General features: G+C 42.6%; 1 protein-coding gene across 15 annotated transcripts in view; it reads left to right on the forward strand.

The window, feature by feature from the left end:
* Positions 1-4,387: 4,387 nt before the first annotated feature.
* Positions 4,388-15,784, forward strand: part of SAP130 (Sin3A associated protein 130) — an 82,521-nt gene continuing 71,124 nt past the window's right edge. For 4 of the 15 annotated variants that reach the window (XM_035726505.1, XM_035726510.1, XM_035726507.1 and 1 more), the window contains exons 1-3: positions 5,216-5,375; positions 6,171-6,288; positions 15,014-15,249. In XM_035726505.1, the coding sequence (XP_035582398.1) occupies positions 5,304-5,375; positions 6,171-6,288; positions 15,014-15,249 (426 nt within the window). In that variant the 5' untranslated portion in view covers positions 5,216-5,303. Of the gene's footprint in view, positions 4,533-5,213; positions 5,376-6,170; positions 6,289-15,013; positions 15,250-15,784 lie in introns of those variants that run through there. The other 11 variants (XR_004819938.1, XM_035726513.1, XM_035726514.1 and 8 more) reach the window with 7 other exon arrangements.

Raw genomic sequence — 15,784 nt, forward strand, 5'->3', positions numbered from 1 at the left:
TATATAGAATAGATGCCCTAGGGTCAGATGCCACCCTACTCTGGGTGTATTAGTTAGCTATTGCTGCATGTTAACAAATTACCACAAAATTAGCAGGTTGAAACAACACACATTTATTATCTCATAGTTTCTGTGGGTCAGGAGTCTAGGTGTATCTTAGCTTGGTCTCCTGCTTGGAGTTTCATAAGGTGACAATTAAGGTATCAACTGGTCTAGGTTCTCATCTGGAAGCTTAACTAAGGAAGAATCAAATTCCAAGCTCACCCAGTTGTTGGCAGAATTCATTTCCTTGGTGTGTAGGATTGAGGGTCCAAACTCTTGCAGATGTTTTCTGGAAGCCACACTCAAATCCCAGAAGTTGCTTGCAGTTCCTACAGACCACCTACAGTTCCTTGCCATGTCACACGGTTGCTTCATCAGGCCAGGTGGGAGCCTCTAGAGCAAGTCTGACAGCAAGACAGTCTCAAAGAACATAAAATGGTCAAGGAAGTGACATCTCATCACTTTTGCCATTTTCTATTAGTTAGAACACATCACAGGTCCTGCTCACATTCAAGGGAAAGGAATTACACAAGGGAAGAAACACCAGGAGGAGGATCACGAGGGGTCATCCTAGGGTCTATCCACCACACCCGGCATAGGTGCATTTGGGGTAGGGACAGTGGCACAGAACGTGGCACCAGGAGGAAATAGATGCTGAGACTGCCTGAGTAATAAAACAGATGAAGGTTATAAAAAGAATGAATGGGAATGCAAGCTGGTACAGCCACTCTGGAAAACAGTATGGAAGTTCCTCAAAAAGTTGAAAATAGAGCTACCCTATGACCCAGCAATTGCACTACTGGGTATATACCCCAAAGATACAAATGTAGTGATCCGAAGGGGCACCTGCACCCCGATGTTTCTAGCAGCAATGTCCACAATAGCCAAACTATGGAAAGAGTCCAGATGTCCATCAACAGATGAATGGATAAAGAAGATGTGGTATATATATGTGTGTTTGTGTGTGTGTGTGTGTGTGTGTGTGTGTGTGTAATGGAATATTATGCAGCCATCAAAAAATGAAATCTGGATATTTGCAATGACATGGATGGAACTAGAGGGTATTATGCTAGCGAAATAAGTCAATCAGAGAAAGACAATTATCATATGATCTCACTGATATGCAGAATTTAAGAAACAAGACATAGGATCATAGGGGAAGAGAGGAAAAAATGAAACAAGATGAAACCAGAGAGGGAGACAAACCATAAGAGACTTTTAATCATAGGAAACAAACTAAAGGTTGCTGGAGGGGAGAGGAGATGGGATGGCTGGTGATGGACATTGGGAAGGGTATGTGCGGTGGCGAGCGCTGGGTGTTGTGTAAGACTGATGAATCACAGACCTGTACCCTTAAACAAATAATACATTATATGTTAATTAAAAAAATAAAAAATTAAAAAATGGATATGACAAAGTTCAAAAGCATTACACCCTCTATATCTGTAGCTCATTTAATCTATACAGGATGGAGATAAGTAATGGTATTCTCACTTTACAGATGAGTGAACTGGAAGGGACTGTTCTTCTCCAGCTGAAGAGTTGGGCCAAGGGGAGTATCTGGACTTAGAGGAACCACAAAAAGTTTCATTAGACTACCCAGGCTCTTACAGACTGAGAACCACTGAGATCCAAAGGCCTGCTACAGATTCACCAACACTTAGAGACTGGCCACTGACACTTGACTGACCACCACAGGACACTTGCATTGAGAACCTGTCCTCTTTGTTGGAAAAGGGCAGTAGTTACTTGCCTGACTTTAGATAACCACCCAGCAGCTGTGGTACCTGTTGGTGTCTTTGCTCAATCCATCCAAACTATCTTATGTGAGCAACATCATTATCAAGACCCAAGATACTAATAAGCCCCTGAAACTGACAGGGGGCTTGAATACCTGAGATGTATGGAAGATTCAGCCCAGATGGGGAACAAGGAGTGTCTTGGTGTGTCTTCAGCACACCAAGCTCAGTGGATGGGGATTCTAAAACCTAGCAACATAACCATGGATTTTCCTTCAAGTACCCATGATATGAAGGACAGGAGACATACAAAAAAAGCAGCAGAGACTGTTCCTAATAACTAAGGAAAACTCAGATTTCATCCATGTATTATGATGTGTCTGTGACTATAATCAGCATTTATTGAATCCTTCCTGTTGACTGGAGATCTAAAGATGAGTAATTTCTCTCTCTGCCTACTCCAGGAGTAATACAGAGTAGACAGATTAGTGCTGTATCAGAAGTACTGAAGAAGTTCCAGGAAGTATCCTGTTGGGGGGGAGAGGGGAGAAGAGGAATTCAAGGAAGGCTTGCAGGAGAAGATAAATAATTTTCTTTCCAGGTAGGTAGTGTAGAATCGGCAGAACTCTACCAGATGATCGCTGAATGTTGGGGCTGTATAGAAGGCACATCAGCCTTGAGCAAAGTCCTGGAAGTCAAACTGTGTGGAGAATTAGTGGAAACTACTGTTGAGAGAGTACTCTATGTTTGAGTAGGAGGGACTGAAGTATTCAGACCTTGAATACTGGATTTAAAGATTTATTCTGAAGTTATTGGAATATCGTGGATGGGAAGAATGGACTCAGATTAATGTTTTAGAAAAAGAACTCTGTGGAGGACAGATTGGGAGTAGGAAGAGATTCAGGTGCGGGCACTCGATTACAGCACTAGTATAATCCAGACAAGAAATCGTGAAAGCTTGAGCCAAGGTAATGGAAGCCTTTGGAAAGGGGGGACAGAGGTACATATGGTGACACTGGAAGATGGAAAAGTGGAAAACAACAATAAAACCAAAGGCCTCTGGAGAGGATGGTGATGTCATTCATCAAACCCAGAAATCAGGAGGAGCTCATAGATGAGGCAAATCAATAAAGGTGTTCAATCTGTTACCATCCAGGGGTTGTAAGACATATTTGTGGAACTGTAGGTGTACAACTCAGAGGGAAGTCATAGTGTAGATAAGATTTTGAGTCATTATCAAGAATGATAGTTGAAAATGTGAGAGTGCATTAAACCAGTTAGGAAGATAGTATAGCATTATAAGATGGTAGGAGCCTTGGAGAATGCTGTATTTGTGAGAAAGAAAGGGTATAATGGAGCTTGATACAGATAGGAGTAGAACCAGGAGAGAGCGTGGTTATAGAGGAAAAGGGAAGAACGTTTTAAGGAGGAATTACTGTTGGTAAGCTAGACATGAGGAGGGCTAAGCAAGGACCACTGGGTGAAGTAGGTCACTGGCAACTTTCGGGGAGCAGTTTGAGAAGGGTGGCAGGAGCAGAATCCAGCAAGGGTTATAGATTGCTTAAGGAGAGAGGAGGCTACAGTATGTCACATCAGTTACTTTTAGAAGAAATTTGAGAAGGGAAGAAAGTGAGAAAGGAAAGTGGCTAGAGGAAGGAGAGGGGTACTTGAGACTCATCCTTGTTGCTATGAGCTACTGTCTTCCTAGCAGCAGTTATCTTACACGGCTGTGCAGGATAGGAAGGAGGGATTTGACCCCCCCCCCACACACACACTTATTTCTAACTAGTTACAAAACTCCAGGCCTAAATTACCATCTGGGAAAAGAGAAGGGGGACGTAATCTCTATTAACAGATCCAAATTTTGCCTCACCAATTTTGGCTAAGACTTCCACAGGTGTACAAATTCCAATCCTCCACCCCAAACAAAACAACAACAAAGCAACACCATCCCCCTTCTCTTCTTTGTAATCTGGAAAAAATGAGCAAGTGCACAGTGCCCGAGTCCTGTGCCTAGAGCCCCTGAGTCAGCCTGCTTTAACCAGAGGGAGCCCGGCTCTGAAACTGCCGAGGCCGGTGCGCAGCTCAAACCCGAGAGTCGCTCCAGTTCAGCGCACCCGATTCTCCAACGATGCTTAAGCTTTGCCGGCTGTCGCCTTCGGTGGTGACATCAAGTCCCACAGCGCGGCGCGGGGAAGTGAGCACAGTCAGGAAAACCCTCGGCCCTGCCTGCGGCCTCTTCGTCCCGCTACAGTCGGCCTCCATTACCCTTTTCCCGTGCCGCACCTCCCTTGGTAAAATGAAACCTAGTGCAATCAGCTGAGGCAGAAGGGTGGGAATCCACTACCTCTTCACTAAGCAAAGAGAAAAGGCAGAACCCACTCTAGGCAGCAAAGGGGTGTGTTGCACCGGCCGGGTCGCCTGGAGGTCCCGCCCAGGCCCGCCCTCCTGACATCGGAGACTACATTTCCCAGAAGTCTCCGCGACCCCAAGGGGCAGGCCCGTCCGCTCTCCCGCTCATACTGAGAGGTGACTGGCTTCCCCAGAGGAGGGCGGGGCCTACCCCAGCCAATAGGTGAGAGGCTCGTTACGGCGGCGGAAGCAGCGGCGCTAGGCAGAGGGGTGGGGGGCAGAGTGCTAGCGCCCCGGCGGCGGCGGCGGGTCCGGAGCCCGAGGACGTCGGCCCCACAGGCGGAGAGCGCACGGGAGCAAGCTCGAGGCGGCGCGGCGGCCCCTCGGCGCAGCACCCAGGTAATGGCGGGACGGGCGCCCGGGAGGGGAGGGGAGGAGAGGGGAGGAGACGAGGGGGCGGGGCGGCCGAGCCGGGCTGCAGCGTCCGTCTCGCTGTGCGTCCCTGGGGAAGGGCAGCGGTGCCTCGTCGGCTGCGGCTCAAACCTAGGCTCTTTCACAAGCTGGGCACGGCGGTTGGCCGGCGGCAGGGACCGGGTGTCCTGCGGCAAGGAAGGGAGAGGCTCCAGGAGGGGTGGGCTGTTTCGGGCTTGGGGGCGTGGCGGGCGTGGGCCCTGGCGGGGAAGTGGAGCGGCTGGGGGAGCGCCGGCGGGCGGGCGGCCCAGGGAGTTTGGCTCCTGGAGCAGTTTAAAGTGACTCTCCACATCCGGGCCCTGCGCCCGCCGCTTTCAGACCCCGACCGAGGCGGGGCCTCCTTCCTCCCCGCCCCCCTCGCCGGGAGCGCTTGTCTTCCTTTGCCATTGGCTCAGCCTCGAGGGGTTTGGGCTGCCCCTGCGAGGCTCGCGCCTGATTGGCTGGGAGTCGGCGGGAGGGTGGGGCGGGATCAGAGCGCGCAGGCCTCCGCGGATTGGTGCGGGCCCCCGAGTGACGCGCCCGGCGTGGGGCCAATGGGCGGGCGGGGGAGGTAGGGGCAGGTTCGGGGGAAGAAGACTGGAGAGGAGCCGCGGCGGGGTGGCGGGGGTGAGCGGGGCCGGCGGGGCTGGACAGCGGCGGGCCCGAGGCGCGCTCCGGGGTGCCCTGTTCACGACCCAGGAACCCAGCGCTGCCACCGAGATGGGCCCTCCGCGGCACCCCCAGCCCGGCGAGATGGAAGCCGGAGGTGCGGGCGGCGGGCGGCGGCTGCAGGTAAAGAGGCACACCGCTTGTCCTGGGGCTCCCCAGAACGCCGTCCTCCCCCACCGCCCAAGACTAAGTCTCAGACACCGGAAATGTCTCTGGAAACCTGTTTTCTGCGATATCAGCGGTGGGCTTCAGGGTGGGGGTGGGGTTGCGTGCGAATTGGGAATATCGGTAGAGCTAGGCTCCTGAGGGAAAAGTGGGGGTCGATTGTAGAGAAAGTGGCGAACGTCTCTGGTCCCTGTGGCTCAGTAGGGGGTCTATGAGAAAAGGGGTAGGAAATCGGAGGCCTGTGCAGAAAATCATTTGAGAGTTCCTTTTGGATTAGGTCTTGATGTAAGCTTTCCGATTTCTTAGAGCAGGGCATCTCCCCTCGGGTTCCTCCTACGACATACTGATGACAGTTGTGTTCACCTTGGTGTGAGCTTCAGTCTTTCAAAGGAACATGCTGTTTTCCACAGAACTTTATACAGATATCTATGTATTGGGTTAATACCCATTATATGGCTGTTGCACAGGATTCAGTGTTGATTTTTTAGAGTGGTAATCTGTATTTCCTGAGTGTCATAGTATACCCCAACACCACGCAAACGATTTTACTATTACTTGAATCCATGTCCCTTAAAAACTTACAGAATTTGGACCATTTCTGCACCGTATGTTGATCACAAGTAATTGTTCTAGGTGCATGAAGCTGCATTTGCTTTTCTAAGGGAAAGTATAGGTACTGGAGATGCTTTAATTTCTCATTATTGATTCTCATGTGAGAATTTAGTAATAACCATATGACTGTATGTACTGCAGGTGGAAATGAGTTCTCAGCAGTTTCCTCGGTTAGGAACCCCTTCCACTGGGCTAAGCCAAGCTCCTTCACAGATTGCAAACAGTGGTTCTGCAGGATTGATAAACCCAGCTGCCACAGGTGAGATATGTGACAGTCTTCTCTATCGCTTCTTGCTTTAAGAATATTGCCAGTTTTTTTCCCACCTTGTGGGATTTTAGTAAGTACTAGGTTATTGAATTTGGAGAAAGGATATATCACAATTTTAATTTAAACAAGGTTTGTTGAGGTTGCCTGGGTGGCTCAGTTGGTTAAGCGTCTGACTCTTGATTTCAGCTAAGTCATGATCTCAGGGTTGTGAGATTGAGCCCCACGTCAGGCTCTGCGCGGGGCATGGAGCCTGCTTAAGAGTCTCTCTCCCTCGCCTTCTGCCCCTCCCCCCTTATAAACAAGTTTTTTTTAATTCCTTTTTTAATCCTTTCACATATACTAGAGTATACGTGAAACTTATAGCGAAGCATGCCTATGAGAACTATATTTTAAATACATTAATGTGTTCTCCTTGTTCTCCTTTAAGGCCCAGAGATATAATAGTGCCATGAGGGAGTCCAAAGGTGTTTAAGGCATAGTTCTTGTCTTTTAGGAGCCTATGAGCTAGGAAAGAAGGTTTTAAAAGAAAAAGTACAGTCGACCCTTGTAAAACACAGGTTTGAACTGTACAAGTCCATTACATGTGAGTTTTTTCTAATAAACGTAGTACAGTACTGTAAATGTATTTTGTCTTATGATTTTCTCAATATTTTCACTGTAGCTTTATGGTAAGAATATATAATATATATAACATACAAAATACATATTAATTGACTATTACAGGCAACATTTCCAGTCAACAGTAGGTTATTAGTAGTTAAGCTTTTGGGGAGTCAAAAGTTAACATGCAGATTTTTGACTGCAGGTATGGTCATCACCCCTAACCCCCTGCATTGTTCAAGGGTCAACTGAATATGTATACATTTATGCACTTAGTTTTTAGTGGTGTGTACTTTGAGTGCTGTAGGTCAGTGGTCTTTAGCAGGGATGGTTTTGCAGTCCAGGGAATATTTGGCAATGTCTGAATACATTTTTGGTTGTCACAAGTAGGGGGTGCTGTTGGCATCTGATATTTAAAGGCCATGGATGCTGCTAAACATCCAAAATGGGAAGGACAGCCGTCCACAACAAAGTGTCTGGTCCAGTCAACAGTGCTAAAGTTGAGGTACTCCTTCAAGTAGTCTTTCTCTCTCTTTCTCTCTCTGTGTATATATATATACATATCAAGTAAAAAAATGACATTGCGAAGTAAAGTATTCCTTTTTCTATTCCTTTTTCTTCACTGCCTGCTTTCTAAGTTCTTTATCATGGTAAATGGTATCACTGTCTGCTCATTGCTCAAACCAGGAACACGGGCATCATCTTTAACTGCTCTTTCTGTCTGGCTCTTATATGTAAGCTTTGGACCTTTGTCTGATGTTTCAGCCTTATTATCCCTTTGCTTCCCTCCAGCCAGCTTAGTTTTTGTTACAAATTTATCTGAGTTCTCTTTAGACTTGAAGTAATTTTAAGCTACTTCTTGTCTCCTGCTTAATAGTAACTACTCATTTTCTAAATGACAAAAAGTTCCCGATATTTTTGACCTTGAGTCTTTATACACAATCTTCCTTCTTCCTTTACACACTCACTTATCTGGTTAATTCCTGTCCTTCCTTGAGTTTCATCTCAGATGTCACTTTCTCTAGGAGGTCTTTGCGGCTAGACCACAGGAGTCAAGGGCAGGACCTGAAGACTAGAACCATGTCTTGGAACCTGGAACCTTGTGTACCTTTGTATGTGCTATACTTGCTATATCGTAGGGCACAAAAATAGTGGTCAACAAGTCCTTATAGAGCTACTTAAAGTTCTTTGCTACTTAACAGATATTTTTGACAAGTCATCTTTAATATAAATTCATAGAATAATTTAAAGAAGTATAGCTTAAAGAGAATATTTTTGAACATCTATTTACAAAGAATTATATTGCTTATTAAAAACGGTATCGGGGTGCCTGGGTGGCTAAGTCGGTTAAGCATCTGCCTTCGGCTCAGGTCATGATCCTGGAGTCCTGGGATCGAGCCCCAAGTTGGGCTCCCTGCTCCTTGGGGAGCCTGCTTCTCCCTCTTCTTCTGCCTGCTGCTCCCTCTGCTTGTGCTAGCTTCCCACCCCACCGGTCAAATAAATAAATAAAATCTTTAAAAACAAAACAAAAAAAGGTGTCAGTTAGCAATAATTGCCCTCAGATTTTGTTGAGAAGGAAATCATTGACTTAGACCAAAATTGTTTATAATTTTACTTCTGAATAGTGTGTTTTTTCCTTCAGTGACTCTGAGAAAGAAAATAAAAGTTTTTCTGTAAGGAGTTAAATATTTCTCTATATTTCCTATTGTTTTTATTAGAAGTTTTTATTAGAAGAACTAATTTGGGATCCTAAGCATATCAGGATTTCAAATACATGTTCAAAGGTCAGAAGTATGGATTACAACAAGTTTTCTTAACTATTCTTTCAAGATCCTTTTGGTTCTAAATGATTCTAAAAAGAGCTTAACAGGGAATAGTCAGTACATTATATCATAATGAAATTGTCAAAAACCAAAATGTTCCTGAGCAAATAGGTGTGGGAAAAAGTTATGAAATTGTCCATTTCCCTTAAAAATTTAATCGGGAATATCTGTTTGGACAACAGGGAAGGTTCACAACATGATCATCTATAAAGATCATATATTCAAAAAGCCATTAGAGCTAATAAGTAAAATTAGTAAAGGTTGCAGGATAAAAGTTCAGTGTATAAAAACCAATTATTTTTAGTACTAGCAATGAACAATGAAATTTTTTAAATGTCATTTACAATAGCATCAAAAAAAAAAAAAAACCCCACAAAACACTTAAGGGTAAGTTAACAAAATGTATGTAAGACTTGGGGTTAGAAAACTATGAAAAACATGACTGAGAACAGTTAAAAACCTAGATAAATGAAATGATCAATCATGCTCATCTATTGAAACACTCAGTATTTTTAAGATAATAGTTCTACCCAAAGGGATCTGTACATTTAAAAAAAAATTCTAATCAAAATCCTATTATGTCCTTTTGTAAAAATTGTCAGCCTGAATCTATATTTATATGGAAGCCAAAGGACCTACAATAGCCAAAGCAATTTTGACCCCTAAAAAAAAAAATGAAGGAAGTTGGCAGACTCTACTACCTTACTTCAAGACTTGCTGTAAAGCTACACTAATCAAGACAGTGTGATATTGGCATAAAGATAGAAATGTTGATCATAGAAAGTGGAGGATCCAGAAATAGACCCACACATAATGGTCAATTGATTTTTACAAATGTACATAGATAATTCAATAGGGAAATGATAGTCTTTTCAACAGAATAGTGCTTGAACACCAGAATATCCATATGGAAAAAATGAACCTTGACCTTTACTTTCGCCATACACAAAAATTAACTCACATGTATCATGGATCTAAATGTAAAACTTAAAATTTCTAAAAGAAAACATGGAAACTCCTTATGACCTTGGGGTAAGCGAAAATTGTTTAGGTTGCAAAAAACACTAATTACAAAAGCAACTGGTATATTATACTTTATTAAAATTAAAAATGTCTACTCTTCAAAAGACACTATTAACAAAATAAAAAGGCAAGCCACAAATTGAGGAGATGGTTGAAGTAAATGTATCTGCAAAGGACTTATATCCTGAATATACAAGAACTCTTGTAACTCAGTAGCTTTTGCTATATGAGACAGCCTGATTTTTTTTCCATGGGCAAAATATTTGAATAGACACATCACCGAAGATGCTATCTGAATGTTCAATAAGCACGTAAAAGATACTAAATAGTATTAATCCTCAGGGCAATGCAAATTAAAACCACAGAAAATAGTAGGCATCCACTAGAATGACTAAAAATACCAAGCTTGATGTGTTTGTGGAACAAGTAGAAGTCATACATTATTTGTGGGAATGCAAAATAATCTAACCACTTTGGAAAACGGTTTGACAATATCTTATAGAGTTAAATATAAACTCACCATACAAGCTAGCAGTCCCATTCCTAGGTATTTACCCAGATAAATGAAAATGTATGTCCAAAAACCCATACTTACATGTTTAGAGAGGCAGTATTCATAATAGCCAAAAACTGGAAACAATCCAGAATTTATTAGCTGGTGACTAGATAAAGTTTGGCTTATATGTACAATGGAATACTACTCAACATTAAAAAGGAACAAACAGCTGGTATATAGAACAACATAGATGAACCTCAAAAACATACATACTTAACCCTTGAACAACTTGGGGGTTAGGGTCAATGACTCTCTGTGCAGTCAGGAATTTGAGTATAACTTTGACTCCGCAAAAACTTAATAGCCTACTGTTGAACGGAAGCCCTACTGATAATATAAACAATCAATACATATTTATATTTTATATGTATTATATACTGTACTTTATAATGTAAGCCAGAGAAAAGAAAATGTATTAAAAGCATGAGAAAGAGAAAATCATTTATAGCACTGTACTGTATTTATCAAAAAAAAACAAAAACAAAATCAACATAGGGGCAGCTGAGTGGGTCAGCTGGCCAAGCATCTGCCTTTGGCTCAGGTCACGAACCCAGGGTCCTGTGATTGAGCACCCCCCACCAGGCTCCCCGCTTAGCAGGGAGTCTGCTTCTCCCTCTCCCTCTGTCCCCTGTCCCCACTTATACTCTCTCTCCCCCCCCCAAATAAATAAAGTCTTAAAAAAAATCCACATATAAGTGAAGCCATGCAATTCAAACCCATGTTGCTCAGGGGTCAACTGTACTAAGAGAAGGAAGCAGACTGACACAGAGGACCACATGTTGTACTGGGGCGCCTGGTGGCTCAGTTGGTTGAGTGTCCAACTGTTGGTTTTGGCTTAGGTCGTGGTCTCAGGGTCTTGGGATTAAGCCCTGCCTTGGGCTCAGTGGGGAGTGTACTTGGGATTCTCTCCCTCTGCCTTCTGTCTCTCCCCACCTCCATCCCAACGCACTGACACACGTGCTCTCTCTCTCAAATAAAAAAATCGTTAAAAAAAAAAGAACCACATATCGTATGATTCTGTTTGCATGAAATTCCAGAAAACACAAAGCTATAGTGTTAGAAAGCAGATTAGTAGTTTCTAAGGGCTAGGAGGGTGGGAGGGAGGGAATTGCCTGCCAAGGGGCATGTATGAACCAGTGAGAATAATGGAAAATGTTTTGTATCGTGATTTTATTGTAGTTACAGTACTGTATGCTTTTTTTTTTTTAGAGAATGGGGCAGAGGGAGAGAATGTCGACACAGGGCTCGATCTCACAACCCTTAGATCATGACCTGAGCCGAAAGCAAGAGTCCGATGCTTAATTGAGCCATGCAGGACCCCTGTAGTACTGTCTACTTTTGTAAACTTTTATCTAATTTTCTGTAAAGAATTAGTGGGTTTTTTATTGTATCTCAGTAAAGCTGATTGACTAAAAAATGGACAAAAGATAGACACGTATACTTCACAAAGGAAGATATATATGAATGGCCTGTGGTCACATAAAAGATTTCCAACATCACTAGTCATGGAAATTCTAAATAAAACCACAACAAGAGACCCACTGTACACCCACTGGAATATCTGTGTATCAGGAATTGGAGGATGAGTTGCTGCCAGAACTCTAATACACTGGCTGACAGGAACATAACATGGATACAACCATTTTGGAAGGTATTCCAGCAGTCTCATAAAGTTAAACATTTACTTACCATTTGACCCAGCCATTCTGCTCCTAAGTTATTGGTAAGAATGTAAAAAAACTCTTGTTGAGCTCTCCACTCTTAGAAATAGCCATTTTATTGTATGTAAATTGTACATCAATAAAGTGGTTTTATTTGTTTTGATTTCAAGTTTTAAAAAAAATTCTAGTTAACATGTCGGGTAATATTCGTTTCAGGTGTACATTTTAGGGATTCATCACTTAAATGTAACAGATGGTGCTCATCATAACTGCCCTCCTTAATACCCGTCACCCATAAAGTGGTTTTAAAAATAAAAGTTTAAAAAAAACTGAATGATCAGGGAGAATAATCAATATATAACAAAATGTAAAATATAAATCAGTCTTTTCACCCAGCACATGTATTTTCAAAAATTTTTTTTCCTGAGGAAATCACTGAACAAGGACTCAAAGTACGTACGGATTTTTATCTGAGTTGTTGATAATAGCAAAAAATTTAGAAATAACCTAAAAGCCCACCAGTGATATAATGGTTAAAAAAGCTATAGTTGGGGTGCCTGGGTGGCTTAGTAGGTTAAGCGTCCATCTCTTGATCTCAGCTCAGGTCTTGACCTCTGGGTCGTGAGTTCAAGCCCCAAGCTGGCCTCGATGCTGGGCGTGGGGCCTACTTTAAAACAAAAAAGCGCTATAGTATATCTATGCAATGGAATTTCATTTAGCATTTTTTTAATGAGGTAGTATATAGTCAATATTACTCAGCAGTTTCACTTCTGGGTATATATCCAATAGAAATGGTAAATAGTTCACCAAAAGATATGTGGGAGTATTACTAGCACTACTATTCATAATAGCAAAAAGCTGAAAATTATCTAAATGCCTATTAACAGTAAAATGGGTAATTTGCAGTTGATTCCTACAATGACCTACTATACTGACAATGAAAGATGTGCAGCTACATGCAATGACATTCATGGATCTCATACTTGTAAGTGAAAAAAGCGAGATACAACAGGGTACATTTGCTATGAGTCTATTTATATAAAGTTCAGAAATAGATAACAGTAATCTCTGGTGCTAGGGGTTAGGATAGTGAGTATCCTTGGAAGGGATATTGAGGAATCCAGCTGAACAGAGGGCTTCTGGGGAATGTTTTGCATCTTGAGCTGGGTGTTGGTTACTCAGGTGTGTTCAGTTTGTGTAAGTTCATTGAGCTATACAATTAATATTTGTGCACTTTATGAAGGTTACAGTTCACTGAAAAGTTGCATAAATAAAAACCCACCCAAAATTAGAGAGGTAAGAAATGTCTCAAGGTTTTACCAACATATTAACTCTTGGTGCCTTTGGGGAATAGACTTTGGGAGCATCTTTATTTTCTTGGTAGTTTTACAGATATTTAAATTTTTTTACATAAGTGTAATCTCTGTTTTCTAATATTTTGGGAAAATGATAGACAGATATGAGATAATATTTTTTAATATTTTATTTATTTATTTGAGAGAAAGAGAGAGCATGAGAGGGGGGAAGGTCAGAGGGAGAAGCAGACTCCCCGCCGAGCAAGGAGCCCGATGCAGGACTCGATCCCGGGACTCCAGGATCATGACCTGAGCTGAAGGCAGTCGCTTAACCAACTGAGCCACCCAGGCGTCCTGAGATAATATTTTCACAAACTCTCTTTTATTAGATTAGGGCCTTGATTTTTTAAGTTAGTTTTTAAATAGGTTACATGTTTTCATGGTCCAAAATTCCCAAGGTATACAGTGAAAAGTTATTTCTCTTATCCCAGAATCCACTTTATTTCCTGTCAAGAAATCAAGATGCTTTGGGAGTTATGTTTCTACATAGGAAAATAAACATATATGTTTGTGTATATTTCATTACTTTTTCATTGTTCTGTACCTTGCTTTTTTCATCTGTATATTCTTAGTATTTTTGCATAATGCTCATTGTCAGTTTTTTCATGAGAGTACCTAAAAAGCTTCCTTATTTTATTCTTACAGTTGCATGGTAGTCTGTTGTGAGAGTATACCATAATTTATATAGTGAGTCCCCTGTTGATAGACATGTAGGTTTTAAAACTTCCTTTACTGGAATAAAAATGGGGAAACAAATAATCTTGTATACGTCATTTTAGACATATACCACGTATCTATAGGATACATTCCTATAAGTGGAATTGTTGAGTTTCAAAGGCTGTGTGCATTGTAATAATGATGGAGATTTCCATGTTTGCTTTGTCGGAAATTTGTTTCGAAAACCTATATGTTCTTAGACTTAAGAATTGTATTTAGGTGTACCTAGGTGACTCAGCTGGTTAACTGTCTGACTTTGGCTCGGGGTCCTGGGGTCAAGCCCCCCACATCAGGCTCCACACTCAGTGGGGAATCTGCTCCCTCTCCCTCTGCCTCTACCACTAGTCATGCACATGCGTGTGCTTTTTCTCTCTCTCACAAGTAAATAAGTAAAATTTAAAAAAAAAGAATTGTATTTAAATTATCGTTTTAATGTTAGGTTTTTCTAACTTTTTAAATGAATACCTTAAACGAAAGCATCATATCTACTTTTGCTCTTCTGAGTTCATTTTTTTTTAAAGATTATTGATTTATTTGAGAGAGCACAAGCACAAGCAAGGGAAAGAGCAGAGGAGGAGAGAGAAGCAGGCTCCCCGCTGAGCAGGGACCACAACGTGGGGCTTGATCCCAGGACCCCAAGATCATGACCTGAGCTGAAGGCAGAACCTTAACTGGCTGAGCCACCCAGGCGCCCCTTGAGTTCATTTTAGGTAGTTATCAGGCCCTGTGTTCATAGGAGTGGAAAAGCCGCAATAGCCAAAGTCAGTCCTGTGTTCCATAGGCGTGGCTGTTGCGTTTGATATCTGTTAGGGGAACCTCATGCCCAGATTCTCCTTAAGAAAATCTCACAAAGAAAGGGTCACTTTATCAACCCTGAAACTTCGTTGCAAGTGCCACTCTTATGTGTGCCTTGCCATTCATTAATATTAATTAATATTGGAAGCGTGTGACATGCTATTTCTCCCTTAATGTCCTTACTAGTCAACGATGAATCTAGCCGAGAGGCTGAAGTCACTGCCAGGGAGCACATGGGTTCCAGCAGCTCCCTACAGTCCCGCGAAGAGAAGCAAGAGCCTGTTGTGGTAAGGCCCTATCCACAGGTGCAGATGTTGTCTACACACCATGCTGTTGCATCGGGCACACCCGTCACAGTGACAGCCCCACCAGCCCATCTGACGCCAGCAGTGCCACTCTCCTTTTCCGAGGGACTTATGAAGGTAATGGAGAGGTTTAAAATTTCACATTAAACCACAGCTAAAGACTGGCTAATCTTCCTGACAATTTCCACAAAGTCTTAGGCTGTATCCAGGATCTTAGTGTTTTCTTTTTGACCCATCAGTTCAGCTCTTCTCTGTCACTTAGAGCTCTGCTGTTCTGCAGTGCCTAGTCTTGTGCCGCTGGGCAGTTGGCATCACAGGATCTTTTCTAGTATCCGTTTTGACGTTGATATTATTCAAGTTATGGGCATGCTAACTCAGATTTTATCTTGGAGTGGCACTCTTCTCCAAGGTTTTGTTTTAAAGCTTGCTAATTCGGGGATATCTGAGAATATTGCCTTGTATATTACCACGTGGCTATGGTTCAGTTACTGGGAGTTTTGTTTACTTCCGCCCAAATGTGGGATGCAGCATTGTATAGAAGAAAGAATGTGGGCTGTAAGCCATGCAGATCTGGGCCTCAGTCCCAGTTCCAGTTTTTACTGTCTGCATGGCTTTGAGCAGGTGACATAGCCTTGCTTTGTATGTTTCCTCA

Source organism: Zalophus californianus, chromosome 3 (genome assembly GCF_009762305.2).
Source record: "Zalophus californianus isolate mZalCal1 chromosome 3, mZalCal1.pri.v2, whole genome shotgun sequence".
NCBI classification, from domain to species: Eukaryota; Metazoa; Chordata; class Mammalia; order Carnivora; family Otariidae; genus Zalophus; species Zalophus californianus.